Source organism: Pelodiscus sinensis, chromosome 15 (assembly GCF_049634645.1).
Source record: "Pelodiscus sinensis isolate JC-2024 chromosome 15, ASM4963464v1, whole genome shotgun sequence".
NCBI lineage: Eukaryota > Metazoa > Chordata > Testudines > Trionychidae > Pelodiscus > Pelodiscus sinensis.
In genome coordinates this window covers 15833006-15851984 of record NC_134725.1, presented here as the reverse complement: position 1 = coordinate 15851984, position 18979 = coordinate 15833006, and the positions used below count along the sequence as shown (strand labels likewise).

Here is an 18979-nt window from a genome sequence, read left to right as displayed (position 1 = left end):
CGAAACCTCTGGGCTGGCCTCCCTTGCCCCCCCCGGCGCATGGCATATACATGGTGCTGGCCCTGGGCGCATGGCACATGGGCAGCCCCCACCCCCGGGCGCATGGCGCATGCGTGGCCCCATCCCTGGAAGTGTGGCGCGTGAGCGGCCCCGCCACTGGAGGCCTGGCATGTGAGTGGCCCCGCCCTTGGGCGCCCAGAAGCCACGAAAGATTGGGGACCACTGCTCCAGGAAGCGCATTCCTGTGCTGCTGTTCTGCCAGCTAGGGATGCCACTTTTTCCCTGCAAGTTGTATCTGACAGGAAGTTTCAGGGTTTTCTTGCCCCTCTTCCCGTCTGCAGGAAACTTGCACTCCAAACTTGCAGTGGGGAGGCGGGATACAATGCTGGAGCACCAATGTGGGCTCTCTATTGTGAGGGCAACAAGAGGGAATTGAGGTCCAGCAGCAAAAGAGCCATAACTGGCTCCCTAGTGAGCCATATTTAGCTCGCAAACCATAGGTTGTGACCCCTGCTCTAGAAGATACCATCAGAGATGCTTAGTTTTGTAGTTCTCAAATTGTGGATTTGTCTCCAGAGATAACCTGCTTGTTAACAGCAAAAATGTTTTCAAATAAATATTATATAGAGGTGAGAAATAATAGACCTCAACCCTACTGTCCCTCTGCAAATTTGTGTACACAAAGTCAATCCCTTACTGCTCTCTAAATGTGCAAAGTTTAAAAATTCAATGAATAAGAAGCCAATATTTTAAGTTTCTCATGTTGATCTGGATGACATAATCAGTTTAACTTTTGTTTAAATTTAATTACGCTATTCTAATTAAAATAATTTTAACAAACTTGTTTTTAAAAATACTTGAATGTTTCACTAAATTAAAAAAATCATATGCTTGCTTTATTAAAATATTATGTTTGCCATTGAAGAAAAAAATCCAGAATGTATAATATTCTTGTTTTAGTTAAATAAAACAATTTAAATGTCTCTCTCGTGATGTTCTCCTAATACAGCACAAGAAAATCCTCCAATTATTAATGATTTACCTATTGAATTGGAGATAAGCCACCTTCCAATGGCTTCATAAATATCTGTTTCAGTTACCTTTGGCAAATGAAATAAATCAAACAATCATTCATTTTTTGTTTATAGCTGTAAAACTAATGTGAAAAGTTTTCAAAATAAATCACTGTTTAAAAATGTATAGTGTGTACCCTTTAAAAAAAATGAAACCTGCATCTGAATTGTGGTGAAATGTGTATCATGGTTTTGAAAACCAGCAAGAATACACTTTTATGTAGAAAACCATAATTAAATTGAATCTTCCCTACTAGCGATTTAAAATATAATTGTAATTGATTTAAATCAAATCCACTCTGAAAATATTGCAACATTAGAAAGGATACATTCCCTTGATGGACTGGCAGACTGATCCTGTAAGCCATGGGAGTGGATATTTACCGTTTTCTGAAATCAAGCTATTTTTAAGCAAGCATTCTTCTATAGCGGTTCCCCACAGCACTGAACAGTGAAGGGCTGGGAGTGGGGAAGCTGAGCTGGAGTTAAGTATTTGTTCACTAATGAGTAGCCCATGTTCTTGCTTAAAATACATGTGAACTAAAACGGAAAATACAGGTTATTTGCTTTGGGATGTTAAAGTAACTCACTGGTTAGCTCAGCCTGTGCATTCTTTAGAATTGTTCAGGCTTTAGGTTTCTGTCTAGAAATAATAATAATACAGAGAAAAAGTGCAGATGGGTCAAAATCAAATGATACAGAAGGCCTGTTGGGGCTCAGTATACTGTTTGCAACTGAGTAAAGGGATTCATTTACTGTATGAAATTTGAAACTACCATGTTTTGGATTAAAAAATGCTCTTTTTATTGTCCATGAATTCAAAGAAGTTGCTAACGTTAAACTGTGGATCAGTTCCTGCTACAGGTTCTTTCTTCTCACATAAAGACAGATTTCAGAGACATGAGATGCTTGTGATTGGATTACGTACACTGGATTCTACATTTTCAGTGATGTGTCATTTACTTGAGAAATAGTAGTTGTTGGTTAAAAGATATACATTTTCTGCCATCTTGTGTAAACTATATTGTTTAAACTTACTGACCGTTTTATACTTCATTTCTGGTGTTTGATCAATTATGTTTTCAACTGTTTTGTAAGTTTTTTTTCAAATTTCAAATTACAGGTTTACGACTAGCTCTGGCAAGACTTCTTTCAGGTGAGTGTTACATCTGGACAGGTGCCGCCTCTTGGACTCTTTAGGGTTTTGAAGTTTAATATTGGGTTCCATTTTTTCCTTTAATAAATTACTTTAAAATGTCACTGCTATCATTATTGGTCCTTTAAATCAATACTTCAGTTACATTTTTTCACCATTTCTTGTTTATCTCACCCCTCATGTTTACCCCATTGGTTATCTCACAGCTATTGATAAGCTGTTGCTATTCCAGAAAATATACTGCCACTGCTGATAAGCACTTAACATTGTCTGTAGGGCAATTTGTTCTACTTAGGAATATACTGATGAACTGTAAAGTCACAGTGCTGATTGATTAGACATATGGTTTTGTAGTGTGTGGAGAACTGGTTTTGTTTCCAGCTGTTGCTGACTTGGGCAACATATATTGCCTTTCTTTTCCTCAGTTAACCCACTTATTAAAAAGGATATATTACTTGGCAGGGTTGTTGGGGCTAAATATTTTTAAAAAGTATTTTTTATACAGTCCCTTTGTCCAGTGAACAAATCTTTTGTGTAACTTTATGCTTCCTGTGTTTTCCACATCCTCAGAATTAAGGGAAAATCAAATACTCATGAACTTTCTGTCCTATTAATTACTTTAATCTAAAGATATCTGTTGAAACTGTTTTCATGGACTATTTCTAGCCCTTTTTAGTCTTTTTGAGGACAAATGTCATCAGAAATACATCCAAAACAATGTAAGATATCCATGAAATTTCATGTTATGGCACAGTGATTATTTGTTCGACTTATAAGAGAGAGGATTCCGCTAGAACAATATCATGCTTTTGAGGCAAACAGCAACTGGCACATGGCAAATTTGATGTGAAAATTAGGTCTAGCAATTAATCACAGCTAACTTGCATGATTAATTCAAAATTAATTGCAATTAAAAAAATTAATTGCAATGAATTCCAGTTTTAATTGCACTGTTAAACAGTAGAATATCAGTTGAATGTTATTAACTATGGATTTTTTCTGTATTTCCATATATTTATTTCAGCTACAACACAAAATACAAACTGTACAGTGCTCAGTTTATATTCTTCAGTGCAAATATTTTCACTATAAAATAATATTTTTCAGTTATCTCAAAGTACGGTAGTGCAATTTCTTAATTGTGAAAGTGCAGTTCAGAAATAGTTTTTTGTTACATAACTTCAGGTATGCTAAACATTTGTTATGGCCCTTTATACATCGGCCATCATTGCAGTGGCTAGTGATGATGCTTGTCATATATATATATAGTAGCGCAGTGTCTGTAACGCTGACACATACTGCCACGCCCCCCTTCCCCTTGCTTCGTGGCGGCAAGCAGCCGCAGGGTCCCCTGGATACCCCCCCACCAGTGCTGCTTCCCTTCCTCGGGCCCCCCCATCCTCCTAGCAAGCCCTACAGCCCCCAGTCCTCTCTTCCCCCCCCCCCCCAGCTCTGCTTTCCACCCCTCTTCTGGCCAGCCCCGCCCCCTTCTCCTCCCTGCTTGGGGCGCTGTGGCACGCTGGGCCTCTCCCAGCTGAACGGCGCTCCCGGCAGGGGAGCAAGAGGCCCAGCTGACCGCCGCTCCCGCTGGGCCCACCTGAGCAGCGCTCTGCTTCTCACCCCCTCTTCCTGCTGGCCAGCCCCATGGCCCCCCGGACACTCCTCCACCAGTGCTGCTTCCCTCCCCCATTGTCGCCGCTTGCTCCCCCTCCGGGGCCCAGCTGAACGCCGCTCACGTGGGCCCGGCGGGTGTGCCGCTCAGCTGGGATCGGCGCAGAGTGTCATGGATGGGGAGGGAGGGGAAGAAGGGTGGGGCGCCACTCAGGGAGGGGAAGGGGACTGGGCTGGCCGGAAGGGGGGTAGGAAGCAGAGCTGGGGGGGAGGGTCAGGGACTGTAGGGCAGGAGGGGGTAGCCCAGAGGAAGGGGGGAAGGAAGCAGCAGTGGCGGAGGGGTGTCTGGGGGTCTGTGGGGCTGGCCAGCAGGAAGAGGGGGTGAGAAGCAGACCTGGATGCAGCCACGGGCCGCTTGCTGCCGCTTGCTCCTGTGCAAGGGCCCAGCTGAGCGCTGCTTTTACTTGAATTTTGCCATATATTTCATATTACTTCAGTTTCAGCTGATGATTCAGCACATGTTCATTTTAAGAACACTTTTGCTGCAAATTTGACAAAACAAAAATATGAAATCTGAGATTTCTCATCGATAGCCAAGCACTTTGATCCAAAGTTTAAGAATCTGAAGTGTCTTCCAAAATCTGAGAGGGAAGAGATGAGAAGCATGATTTCAGAAGTCTTCAAAGAGCATCCCTAGAAAGTAGATTACAAAACCTGAACTATCAAAACAGAAAAATCGAACTGCTGGTGACATCTGACTCAGATGATGAAAATGACCATGCTTTGGTTCACACTTCTTTGTATTGTTGTTGAGCAGAATGGTCATCAGCATGGACACATGTTCTCTGGAATGGTTGTTGAAGCCTGAAGGGTTATACAAATCTTATAGTGCATCTGGCATGTAAGATTTAACTATCTTATAATGGTAGCTGCAATGGTGCCATGCAGATACCTGTTCTGATGCTCAGATAACACTGTAAATAAGAAGCAGGCTGCATAATCTTTTACAAATGTAAACAAAATTGTTTGAATAAGAAATAGGACCGAGTGGACTTGTAGGCTCTATAAAGTTTTACTTTTTTTAACTCATTTATTGTACATAATTCAAAATCGTTAAGTTCAGTTTATGATAGAGATTGCACTAGAGTTCAGGGTGAATCTCCCAAATCTGGGACTCTTTGGTCTGGCAACTTCTGTGGTCCGGCAGGGCCATGGATGTGGCTGGACCAACAAGCCCTGGGGGAGGGAGTGGGAGCCAGCTAAGACAACACAGTGGCTGGGGAGACCTGGCTGGGCCATGAGGCATCTTGGGGACCCCCCACCATGTCTGGGGAATGCCGGCATTAGCAGGGCCAGGGAGCCCTAGCCCCCGCAGGGGAAATTCTCTGCATCAGTGGAATCAGGTGGCAGATATGGAGCTCCTGGCATTAGCATGGCCAGGTGACTGGCGCAGTGGGAGAGGAGTCTTCTGGCTCCAGCCAGGGAACCCCTAGCTATAGTGGAACTGCTGGGCAGCCCTGGTCAGGAACCATAGGAAATCCTCTGCTGGGGAATCCCCTATCTGAAACAAGCCTGGTGGAGGTGGACTGCCCCAGCCAGGGATCCTACAGAGTCCCCCAGTGGCAGTGGGGTGGCCTTACAAGTGGCTTGGGGTGGCTGGGCAGCCATAGCTGAGATGGCAGCAGCCAGGAACCCCAGGAGACTTTGGGGCAGCGGGCAGGCAGCGGGGTGGGGAACTGTGGCAGGCCAGTGTTTGTGGGGCCAGCAGCAGGGCAGGGAACCCCAAGGAGAAGAGCCCAGGAGAGGGGCAGCCAGCAGGGGAGCACTGACCTCCCCTGGTGTGGCAAATTTCCTGGTTTGAGACAGCTCAGGTCTCAAGGATGCCAGACCAGGGAAGTCCAGCCTGTACTGTATCTGTATTAGGTCAACGGTTCCCAAACTTTTTGGCATCACGCCCCCTTTTTGATTTTTGAGAAACTCTCATGCCTCCACACCTCTTCTTTACCATCATCCAGTCCCCCTTTTAACAAAAAAAATTCAATTTGCAATTTAAAATTAAAAATAAACACACAAACTTGGTATAAAAAATTTATTTAAAATTAAAAAACAAGCACCAATAGTTTTTCTTGACACAGAAATTTAATAAAAATGTAATTTAATATAAATAGCAGAAACCAAACGAATTTAATGTGAAGGATGCTGCTGCATTTTCTTTACGAGTTGGGAAATCGAAGGTTTGAAAGATGAAAGTGCGCAATGCAAATTGTTTTCGACATCGAGTCAGTTTCTTTGTTTTGTTTTTAATGTGACTAAACTTGAAAAGCTTTTTTTCTCACAGAGATACGTTGACAAAAACAGAAGAATAATACGTAGCACTTCTCCATCTTTCGAGTAAATTGGAAAATATTTTATGCAAAATTCCTCCAAGCTTGAGTTTTTTAAATTCTTTCACACTCGAGTGAGTTGTATTTCATTTTGAGTGCTTGTTCTTGCAGTACTTCTGGCAATGAATTGACATCAACGTTGAACGTCCTGCTTACTAATTTATGAACGGGGTTGCTAAAAAAGTTGTCTGGAAAACATTGGATGAATTTGTCAGCCAGGTGGTCTAGATGAAACAGTTTTGTTCTTTGCATGTTCTTTATAAACTTCTTGGAAACCTTCATTTCCAGCAAGGGATGAAAATGTCAGAAAAGACGAAAAGTTAGGTGTCTGAGCTTGCGTTCAGTGTTTTCTAAGCTGGATTTTTTCCATAAACACTTTGATGGCATCGTGGTACGCTATAATGTTTGCAGCATTGTTTCCTTGCAGCTTCAAATTGAGGCTGTTCAAAGATTTAAAAATGTCCACAAGATATGCCCAAGTTGAAACGTTTGGTCCGTAAATGCGTGATATAGCTCTTCTTCTGTTGCTTGAGGAAAATTTTCACTTCATCTTTTAGTTGGAATAATCTCGAAAGCATGTTACCTTTGGAAAGCCATCATATCTCTGTGTGAAACAAGAGTTTTATGATCCGCTCCCAAATCTGTGGAAAGAGCAGCAAAAAGTCTCATATTTAAAGCTCTGTTCTTCACAAAATTGACAACTTTGGTAACCTACGTGACTCATTAAATTTGGCCATCTGGAAGGGAGTTAGCAGTCAACGCTTGTCTGTGTATGATGCAGTGAATTGTGGTTACGACTGGATTTTTTTTCTTTCACCAATGTCACAAATCCAGGAAGAGAGTCAAGCAACGCTGGACCGCTGTCTGTGCATACGCCAACCAGTTTTCCCCATGAAAGTCTATTTTCTTCAAAAAAGTCAGAAATTGTTTTCATAACATCAGAAGCCTTTGATGTGGTCATCAATTCCTTCGAAAAAAGCAGTTCTTTCTTCACAGTTCCATTGTTAATGAATCAAACATAGACAAGCAACTGACAGCATTGTGCTACATTAGTGGTATTGTCACACTGAATTGCGAAAAAAGGGGAATCCAACACTGCCTCCACAACTTGAAGTTCAAGATCTTTTGTCAGGTCATTGATGCGACCTTTCATGGAATTGTCAGAAAACGAATTTTCCTGAGTTTCGTCACCAAGCACAGTATCAGCTGCTTTCAACAAACAAGACTTCACAAGATTTTCTCTAATTGTATGTGCTTTCTTGGCTTTAGCGATGAGCAAAGAAAGTTCATAACATGCTTATACCACTTTGGTTGACGCTTGATGAAAAGCTTCAGCAGCGTCTAGCCTCATATGTTTCAAATTTTGAAGTTTTAGCAGCAAAAAACGTTTGGTTTGTCTGCCAAAGAGTTGCTGTTCTTTGTCAAGTGTTGCTTAAGATGACTAGGTCTCAAGGCATCATTGCTGAGAGCTTTGTGGCATACTACGTGTTGAGGATGATCGATCCTATTTTTTTCCGTGATAGTGAAGCCATATTTAATGTAGTCTTAATTGTACTTCCTGTTCTTAATTGCGGACTTAATATATTAACTTAAAAAACTATAAAAATAATTTTCCTGATTTGAATAAATGTAACGTACGCAAATTACTTTAATATTTACTACTACCATTACTTACGGATGCATGCTGCCTTATAATATACCCCACCACCAGTCACCATGCAAAACTGGCTACTTAATCACATGATAGAACAGTCCCGAACACTAGAACTCCCGTGAGTCCTAGAAAGTTTGAAAAAGTTCCATTGCCTTTTTAGATCGTTCTTCGGCCTCCCCTCCGATTGAACTGGTACCCCCCTACACATCGAAAGGCCATAAATAAATAAAAATTTGTGTTTTGTGATATGAAATTTGAAAATTATTTTTTTATGGCAGTGGTCTCCAATTTTTTTTACACCTAAGATCACTTTTTAAAAGTTGGGGCAAGCCAAGATCTACCCCATCCCTTCCCCAAGACCCCACGTCTTTCTGGAGGCCCCACCCTTTCCATTCCTATTCTCTCCGTTGTTTGCTGTCCCCAGCCCTTACTCATTCTCACTAGGTTGAGATAGGAGGTGCGGGTTCTGGGGTGGGAATGAGGGATTTGGGTGTGTGAAGGGATGAAAAGTGCAAGCTCTGGGAGGGAATTTTGGTGCAGGAGGTGAAGGGGCTGCTGGCTCAGAGGGGGCTCCAGGATGGAGAGTGTTGGTGTCAGGTAGTCTGTTAGGGTGTTGAGCGAGCCACAGGCTTGTGGAAGTGAGGATGCAGGAGTGAGGATGCTCTGCTGGTACTTGGGGGTCCCACAGCTGCGCATCAAGTCTGGGTCTTAGGAATCATGAGTGCTGCTTCCCTCCCCCCCCCCCCAACAGCCAGTGCACTTCCTGAAAAGCTGGGTCTGTTGTGCAACTGGGGACTTCCTTCCCCCTGCTTCCTGCCTGCATGGGGGAGGGAAGGGGAAGGGGTCAGGGGGGAGTAGGAGTCCTTGGACTGTACCAGCTCCAACTGCTCAGGAAGCGTGCACACTCTGCTTCCCCAGCAGTGCGCACTTCCTGAGCAGTTGGAGCTGGCATGATCCTGGGACTCCTACTTCCCTCTGCTCCCTGCTCAGGCAGGAAGCAGGGGGAAGGAAGTTCCTGGCGGCATGACAGACCCGGCATTTCAGGAAATGCATCAGCTGTTTGGAGGAGGGGAAGAGCAGCCTGCGTGCTTCCTGAGATGCTGGCTCTGGTGTACAGCTGCGGGACTCCCCCCCCCCCCCCATGCCTCTGGAAGCCAGCGCTACCTCCATTTTTCGTAGGGAGTTGCACCAGCGCGGGCTCTCTCTTGGGGTGGAAATAATGGGAGGAGGAGCTGGGTCTCCTTGCGCCTCTCCATGGAATTTCTTCATGCCCCCTGTCCCTCCCCTTCGTTTGGAAACCGATGATATTAGGTGAATTGAAAAATATTTCTCTTCTACAGTGCAGATATTTGTAATAAAAATATTATGTGAGCACTGGACTCTGTGTTCTGTTATGATTGAAACCAATATATTTGAAAATATAGAAAGCATGTATAATATTTAAATTATATTACATTATTAATTGCTCGATAGCCTTAGTCAATGAAAACAATTGAAATCTAGCCCAAAGGTGTCTGTCAGATTAAGTAATTTTTACAACTAAAACTCCCCAAAGCAATCTAGACCAGCAAATATTATATAGAAAAATCCTTCTTTCATTCACCCTGATGCTGTGTTTTCCTCCTTCCAAAAGTTTGCAAGCTCTCTTGCAGGGTCCAATGGTCTAGCAGCACTGCTAAAATAATGTTTAGCCCCAAAAGGAGAGCAAGCTGTAGATTCCTTCGGATGAAATCCCATCTAGTCCATTTTGGCTGGAGATTCATGACTGAGATCTGGGGCCTTATGGAAAACTTGGTATATAGGGATGCACTTGTGTGCAACAGAAAGGAGTCTACAAGAGCGCCAACTTGAGTATTTCTGTGCTATCTATACTGCTGGTCTCATATCACTAATGACTTCACCAAACTTTTTAGTTTACAATATGACTTGAGGAAATTACCTACAGGTTGCACCTCCCTAAACTGGAACTGTCTGATCCAGCAACATCTGTTCTCTGTCAGGACCAAAAATGTTCCTGGGCCGGAGAGCCCTGGTGGCTGTGGGTGATGTAGCAGGAGTGCAGGTAGCTGGAATTCCAGCAGGGCTGGCAGCAGCCTGGCAGCGAGGTGAGCCAGGGCCAGTGGCACAGTGACCGACGGTGACTGGAAATGGAACCAATGGTGGGCAGGGGCCGATGGCAGGGGACCATCCCGTATCTGGCAATTTCCCTTGTTTGGTACCAGTTATGTCTCAAGGATGCCAAACCAGGAAGGTCCAAGCTGTACTTGATTGATATTGTGCACTTCTGATGCAGCATACTTTTCATGTAAGATAACATACTTTTTTCTTATATAGATGTTGTTTATATAATCTCCTAGATATTTAATGCAAAATACATTTTTCTACTCAACTGGTGGAAAATACTATTTCTAAAACCCAGTAAACTTCTTTTATCAGTTTTACATTTTAGTGTTCTATCTTGATCTGTTAAGGACAGAATATAGAGAGGACTAGAGGGTACTGGTATGAAAGGTTTATTTAATATTACCACAACAATGCATATTATTGATACTGTTTCTTGTATATTTGGTATTTCTGGAATTGCAATATTTCTATATTTGGTTTTCCGACAGTGAGCTTTTGTTGTGGCTGTTTTTTTTTTTTAAGACAAGTAAACAAGTGTCTCTCCTCTTCCCACCGTTCCTAGTAATCATCATTGAGTTGCATGCACATACATGAGGGATCACTTGTTTGATAAACCACATGAAAAATAACTAGTTTGAAAAGTGTGCAGTGATTAAATGGCTCCCACTGTGGCTTAATATATTGAATCAATATGTTCCATATATGCTATGCATAATTACTTTTTACAAAAGCTCTGGGTGGACTTAATTTCCTCAAGTCCTATTGTCCTCTCAATTCTCCCTTCATAACAGATCAAGTAATTATGCATGTTGTACTTTGCTAATGCTAATTATTCTTCCTAGGTGCCAAGGGAGTTTTATTGTATTACATTTCTGCTAAATTACTGTCCTTGCCTTTGCAACAAGGGACTAGGATTCCCTGAAGCAGTATCTAGTTTCGTGTTATGACCTAGAAATAGGCTGTCATTCAGATGGGACTCTTGATTAGAACCTAGTCATTAGTACTTAGACCTTGTATGTATGGCTTGCTTTTAAATTCTAATCTTGGAGTAAATGTTCAGTACTCTATTGGTTCAGAACTGTCTGAAAAAGAAAACATGCAGTCTGTGCAACCAATTCATTCAGTCTTAGTTTGATATTCTTGAACATAGTATATAACACTGCAAATTTGAAATGTGTGTAATAATGGAGAGAGTCCACAATGGAGCTATTTGAAGTCTGTCAATCAAATTGCAGAAACCTAAGCTGCAGTGCTGATTTTCAGGCAATTTCTTTAATTTGATGAAATGTATTTATCAGTATGGTAAGCAGTTGGAAGTACTGTCTCAAATGCTATAAATAGAGTGCATATTTGTAGCAGATATCTGTAGCAGATTGTCAAAACATTTTGATCTTAGAGGATTGTTTGCCGATGTTTTGTAACTCTTTCCTCCCCCCCTCCCATTTTTGGGTTTAGAAATGGCACATTTGACTTCAGCTCAGAAGCAAACTTTCTTTAGAAAAACTGGGTTAAGACACAATAGCACATTTGAAAATACCTACTGGCAGGAGTGCCTTTTCCCCATTTTAACGTTATTGACAGTTTGAATCTCTCTGGTCAGTACTTTTTGGTCTGGCAACATCTGTGGTCGGGTGTGATTTTAGTTAGCTGGATATCTACTCATCATGGGTGTGGCCAAGTTTCTCATGGTCCCATAAAGCTAGCCCTAGCCCCCAGTGTTCTGTACGGTTGTTTAGTTCTAATTTTTCCCTAAATGTCTTCTAAGAGCTCAGTGTGCAGTGGAACTGTTGGTAAAGCAGCTATACAGTATTGACCTGTGGTTTGACAAATTCTGTGCTGCAGCACTGGTCAGGTCCCAATACTGCTGGACTAGAGAAGTTCAACCTGTAACATCTTTATTTTGAACTCTTGCTTTGGCAGTGGTATTTACCAGAAACTTGGAATTTGGCATGGCTTTAACTTCTAGGTCACAGATATAGATCTCTGAAAGATGTAATGGAAATTGTTTTTGGTTTCTCAGTATTGTAAGGATTTACACAAGTCCATTTCTTAAAAATATGATCAGTAAATGATCTTTCAGAGTAATACCCATCCTACATATGTGTAAATTTAAAGAAACATTTAAGGAATCATATTTTCTTCCATACGTTCATTGAAGTTTCATAGGCACAGGAATTAAGATAGTGAGAGGTGACTTAAGCTAGAGAGTTGGCTGCATGAGTTGCTCTCCTTCATCTCAGTGGGCTGCAAGATTGTCATACCCAATCAGAATCCTGGGATAGAGTAGTTTTGCTAATTGTGCTTGCATGCCTGGAATTTGTGGGGCATGCTGGTTGAATCATGACAGCATTCTGATTGAATGCAGAGGAAGCACACCACTCACAGTGTGTGCAATTAGCATGTGCCTCACTTCATGTGTCCTGGCTTTAAGTGCATGTCATTTTTGTAATATTGATAGGAAAAAAACCTATACAGATGAAAACCAGCAGAACCTGGCAACTCTCTGTGTGAGCAAACAGTAAGCAAAATGTCTTGTGGCCACGCACAGAACTTCAGTGGGTGTCATATGACCCGGAAAGATTGCCCACCTCTGAGTTAAGACCTCTTTGGAGGATGGTATTCCATTGGTACAGGGTTAGACTAAGTGCAGCAATGTGTTCAGCTTGGAGCACACATAAAAAAGTGAAAGCGCAAATGTTTCAAAGCTTTCATTTGGACAGCATTGTCCAAATGGCACAGTGAATTCAGCAGCTCTGTAGAAAAAAGTGATCTTATTATTAAACTTTTGAAATATAGGGAAACAAGGGTTCAGAGTTAACACTTCTCAGGAACCTTATTTTTGGGTATTTCTGGAATGCCGAGTGCTGCACTCTGTTCCTTTAATATAATTTATTTGTATGGAATCAAATTATGCTACAATTCCTGTTCTTCAGTTGGAAGCATTTTGTTACATGGTAGTGTAGGGATTTTAGATTAATCAGCTATCAAATAGTTGATGGAATTTCCATTGATGGCTCTTTCTACAGTTCAAAGGCAGAAGCCCTGTGCTCCCTGCTTTTGAAATGTACAAGAGCCCCATGGGAGCAGGAGGCCAGTGGGGGGTTGCTTGAGGCCTCCACTTGCCCTGTGCTCCCTGTGCTGGGCATTTGGATAAAATATTCATCAATATGTTCAGTTTGATTATTCAAAGCTTTGAAAACAAATCTCTACTTAGACTTCTAAAATGTAGACATGTTTGTCAGGAACAAAAAGTCTAATGTGGGAGGCATTGACACTAGTAAGATAGGGATGACATGTAATTTGCAATTACCTACCTTCCTGGAATATGTAGAACAGAGAACAAATGAATAATCAAGACAACATTATATAAACCTTATTTAGTGCATTTACAGTCAATATAAGGCTGTAATTCCATCGAGTGTTTCTGTTGACCTCATAAACTGCTTGAGCATGCTTAAGTAGTTTAATGCCACTAATGACAATATCCTTTTATCTTGGCCTCTGAGTGTCTAATTATTTCTGTGTAAAATAGGAATGCTTTGGTTATTTGCTGTTACGTTTTGCCCTTTTGTTCATTCTTCTTCTGTTATTGCATTCCTTATCACCCTTACATCTGCTCCCATGCTGTGTCCTATAATCCTCATTCTGTTGATTCTCTTCAAGTCAGACATAGATTTCTCTTATCACACAGCTCAATAGAATATCTTAATTTACATCTTGTGTGTGTGCTTCTACATCGTTTCCAGTTACACTGGACTCTGGTCATTTTGTAACATCACATTTGCAAAAGCAACAAGATAGTTCTGATATCAGCACTAAAATGCTATGATAAATGTCTGTACCTTATTGAAGTGTGAACATAACACTAATCTTATAAATGGGAATAGTTGGAAATTTTAGCTGTGCTTTATATGTGAACTGGATTTTCCAAGTGTGGCCATTATGACTTTAGTCTCAAAGATGTTCTGGTTATCTAAATTTCACCATTCCTTCCTGCTCCTCCATTTGCCTTTTCCCTTTTTTTGAGACAAATTGGTAGTTTTTATTCTCACTTTGCTCAGTATTTGTATTATTTCTTATGCTGATGGAAGTGGTTAATGCATATGTTTTTGGGGTGTTCACACAGAATGAAATTCTGTAAATGGATCAGAAATGTCTTGCCTACTTGTACCATATGTTGTTGTCAGTTGTAGTCTAGCAGGTCTATCTGAGTTCTTAGCAATTTTGTGACCTGAATGTTTGTTCTGAGTAGGCGGAGTGTTAAGAGGAGGATATGCCTATTTTTATTTTCTAGCTTTAAAGTGGACACTTCTGTGTTCTGTAAGATAAAGTGATGCTTATAAAGAAACCATTAAACCTTGGCATTCTGTAGTAATTTATCCGTTAAGTATATAAAGTAAGTATCTTGATTTTTGTTGAGTTTAGAAGTATGTTTGTTTTCTTACTGAAGTATAAAATAATCTTAATTGTTATTTAATTTACAAACTTCATTAGCATGGAGCTCAGTTAATAATCTAAGGATTTAAAAAGGGATTTTATATCAATCAAAGCCACATAAAAAGCAATTTGAAATCCATATCTTTCAGAGTGAAGGAGAAGCATTTTTTATGCCTATATTTGTGAAAGTATGGAAATGCATCTGTTCTCCAGCATAAATTAAATTCAGGTAACTCTTTTTCACTGGTAGGAAAGCAGAAATGTTAAATCGTTTAAAACATAGTAGATTCAGGGGCATATAGTCACCTTTCTTAAGAGATTTGAATTACAGTGACAGATGGACTTCTAGTGATATGAAGGTGAGTCTACTGAGGTTAATGACCTCTTGCAGTCACATGAACAGCTCTAAACTCAGCTTTGGACTGAGTCATTTGTATGGGTAGATCTTTTTGCAAAATATGTCAAGGAAAATTGAAAGAACTGCAAAATTCTTAGGCTGTGGTATTTGAGAGAAGAGAATGGTTAGATCTTTGGAAGTCTTTATAAGTATTTATCTATAGTAGTTATTTTTAAGGGCAGCAAAACTGGCGTGAAATAGTGTAACTATGCCCATATAGTTAGTTTCATTTAAAGGCTGTACTTCTGTAGAAATTCCACAAATGTATCTTAGTAAATTAGGGAGATAAGATCATTATAGTTCACAATGAGTCCATGTGTTCAGAAGAACTGCAAATTGGATAGGTAATCGTAAATGAATAGGTTTTGTACATAATTTATAGTATCTCTGTAGGTGTCATTAGCTTTTTAAAAATAATTATTTTGATAAGCTCTTTATAAATCTTCACTGGTACTAAAAGCCAGTTAATTAAGTATCCTAAAAATGGTAATTCAAAAAATGAACAAGCAATAGTATAGTATGTAGAGCCCTGCAAATCTGTGGATGTAGATGCAGATCTCTGCAGCTTATTTTTATGGATAAGGATGCAGATACAAATTTTGTATCTATGAAGGTATCTAATAAATATGTACTTATAGGCAGCTAGAAATGTCCTCTTCATCTGTAACTGAATTGGAAACGTTCTGATTGTAGAGTAGTGTTGGTGGGTTTTAATTTTTTTATCTGTGTTTTTCAAAGCACCAACTATTTGAGAGTCCCTTTTTAAGGAGGGGAAATAAGGATATGTTTTTACGATCTCATATTGAAGGTGGGAAGGATAATCTCACTTAAGCACCCCCTGATATTATGTTTCGATGGTTATCAACTTGTTTTCATTAATTGATGCACAGAAAGTTGGGGAGTTGCTCTAATCAGTTCGCATGTTCTTCTTAGATTAAAGGAAAGTACTGCTCTCAGAGAACACTAACATTAAAAATAGCATTTCAGTTGGTTTAAATTAGGGAGCTTGGTTGACTTCATTGGGGCTATCTGTCTATGTGGGCTAGTGAAGGAACTGGCCTATAAATTTTACTTGTGGCTTTAGAATGTTGACAATATAAGATTTTTGCTGTTTGATAAAGTGCTTCTGCAAGTGTTAGTCTGGGTAAAGAAAATCATGTTAATCTTCCCCTTTAAAATAGAGAGTCAGCATGAATCAGATCTTGTTGAAGGGTAAGGTTGCTTAAATATTATCTGTAGTAGACAACTAGTTTTCCATCTAGCTTTATTCAGAATAGAATACATTTCTTTAGGGGGGGAAAAAACATTCCTTTTTGTTTCCATAGAGCTCCGCTGTACCCCAGGGCAGTTTGCATGTCGCAGTGGTACCATCCAGTGCATCCCTTTGAACTGGCAGTGTGATGGATGGCCCACCTGTGAGGATGAGAGTGATGAAGTCGACTGTCCAGGTAAGTAGAACCAAAAAGAATGCCATTCTCTGATCGATTACTTGTGTGGCAGTATTATGCATCAAGTTTTTTATTTTATAAAATGAATGTTGGCAAATCTATGTTAAAATAAATATCACTACAGGAGGACACACATAAATTTGGTAAATGTTTTGTATAATAATCTTGACTCAGCTTTGCTTTTAATATAGTAACACCATAAGCAATTTTTCCTTCATTAGATTGCAAGAATGGAGGTGTAACCTATGTGTAGTATTCTAATGTGAAATGAGTTGCTAGACTGTTTTTATTCTTAATGGACAGGAGAAACTACCATTTACAATTGGATCAAACCTTATCTGTGTTGAATTCTAAACTTGCCTCTTGCCCTTAGAAATATACTACACAGACAATGGATTATGAAACACTGTTGGAGGAGTTTGTCCTCTTGCTGCCTGTGCTGTGTTGTTCACTTGCATTAACAGACCACATCAATCCAAGAGATAACTGTCCTTTATATCAATTAGAGGGCAAAAAATGCAGTGTGTTATAAATGAAACAGCTGTGCATTGGTCTCTGACTAACAGGAGGAAATGACAAAGGCTTTCTTTTGGGATAGTGAATTAGATACTTGGAAACAACTAACATTAAATTGCATCTTGGGTTAGATTTTAAATTAGGGTCTTTAGAAAGATCTAGACTACACTGAAGTATTGCAGTTTTTTAGTTCATCTCTGTTTGAATAAATCAGAACTGTAGAGCATTAAGTGAACTTCATCTTCCACCTTCCCAGCAGCATTCTGAATTCTGGCCCAGAGTTATTTTTACAGTATTTCCAATACCTGCAATAGAGTAATTATTTTATAGGTAGTCTCTTCCAAACTTTACTTATTTCTTACATCCTTTGTTTCGGTACAACACATACAGTGAGTGGATTTCATGAGCCGGATATCTATAAATCCTGAATCTGTGCTTTAGCTAGGTCCTGTGCAGCTGTACTGTATACAGTATTATGTTCAAGGTTTTACCTGAACAAAATGAATGCCGTGCATATGGCTAAATGGGGTAATCAGGCTGAGTAGGATTAACATTTTGTCAGATGCAGCTGATTTGCTGTGTAAAAGTTAGTACTAGGAAGCTTTTCAGTTGAATGAAATATTTATGAAAATGTGGGGTAGATATCTCTTATTCACCATAAACTTAAGATGATTACTGATTCTGTCATGATTACTCTTTAATGTGGAAAGAAGATTTACAAATATGGGAATGGGAGGATTGTTGAACTGTATAGCAGTTGAGAGATTGTAAATCGGGTAAATTGCATGACCAACAAAGCTGAGTGAAAGATTATTAGTTTTGTGTAGTCTCCGTGTGAATGCACACTATAATAACTGTTACCTCAGAATATTTTTCTTTCTAATGGTCAGTGAAAGTCCATTATAAGCTATATCATATCTCATTGCTTACTACTTTTAGGGTTTAGTTCTGTTCATGTCATCAGCAAAACTCCCATTCCCCCAAGAGGCACTGAATTGAGCATTATATGGGACTTTCCTTATTAAAATTTAGTGCAATCTGTATTTAGGTGTTTTCCTACAAATAACAATTTCCTTTTTGCTAGCAGCCATTCCAGTCTTTAGAGTACTCTGTGGATATGAATGTCTGTCCGTGGATAGACATCAGATCTGCAGGGTTCTACTCCCAAGAGACATTGAGGACGCTGGAGAAGAGCGTGGTCCTGTTGTGCCTGGGAGCCAACACCCCGTACTGGCAGCACAACTTAGCTGCGGGGCCAGGATCAGTGTAGGCACAAGTCCATGATGAGCTGCCAGCATGGGATGGTGGGGCTGGTGGCCACAGTGTCTCTTGGGAGTAGAGTTCTGAGGATCTGCAGATCCCAATGTCTATATGCGGATATCCGCAAATGTGGATAGATGTTTGTATCTGTGCAGGGTTCTACCAATCTTTTTTTAACACATTTTTTTTCAATAAATGGTTAATAGCTATTAATCAAACGGAAGAAATATAATGGAAGCATTTTTTTTTTTTTGAGGACTATAATATTTGTTAGGGATGTTGTAATGCGTTTTCTTAGGTAAACCGCTGAAAATTTCAGTGGTAACACAATTATACTCAGACAAGAGGAGCTGGTGAATGTGGGTAGCTGGATTAAAAGCTGGCTTCTGCGTCCCTTCCATCCTCTCTGCCTCTATTGTCTCTAGCAGCAGTGTGGGGAGGGACAGGCTGCATGTAATCATTTACGTGTTTACACTTTCACACTCCTAATATCTTTCTTTTAAAAGCCAGTGTTAAATTGAATATTTTTTTGTCTCCTAACATTCAATTTTCCCCTCTGTCATCCCTCCCTAAAATACAGATTTATTTTTAAGATGAAATTCTGTTCAATTCCAAACTTTAGTTTTAAGCGCGGGTATGTAAAAATGCTTAACTTTTCTTCACTATGCTTAAACAAATATTAGCGGAATTTTGTATCTGTGTTTGTCCTCGATCGGTGAACTTAGGAGGATAAAACCCTTTGGCTGCTTATTCTGTCTGCATACTAGAAATTACTGAGAAGATTTACACATCACATGCTTGCAGCTCCTTTCTGCTCCTTATTAGGAGTAATAGATTTGAAAATAATTAATGCTGAAATAGTATTTGCTGTAACCTTTCTAGTAAATAAGAAGTTTGTATTACCAGTATAGTGAGTTAC

General features: G+C 40.2%; 1 protein-coding gene across 9 annotated transcripts in view; it reads left to right on the top strand.

Annotated features, from left to right (window-relative positions):
* The window catches only part of DGCR2 (DiGeorge syndrome critical region gene 2), a 107393-nt gene that overhangs the window by 23310 nt on the left and 65104 nt on the right, over positions 1–18979 (top strand). For 5 of the 9 annotated variants that reach the window (XM_075898228.1, XM_075898230.1, XM_075898227.1 and 2 more), the window contains exons 2-3: positions 2197–2229; positions 16162–16284. The exons of 2 other annotated variants lie outside the window; for them this stretch is intronic. In XM_075898228.1, coding sequence (XP_075754343.1) covers positions 2197–2229; positions 16162–16284 — 156 coding nt within the window. The remainder of the gene's footprint in view (positions 1–2196; positions 2230–16161; positions 16285–18979) is intronic. 2 more of the 9 variants (XM_075898231.1, XM_075898226.1) reach the window with 1 other exon arrangement.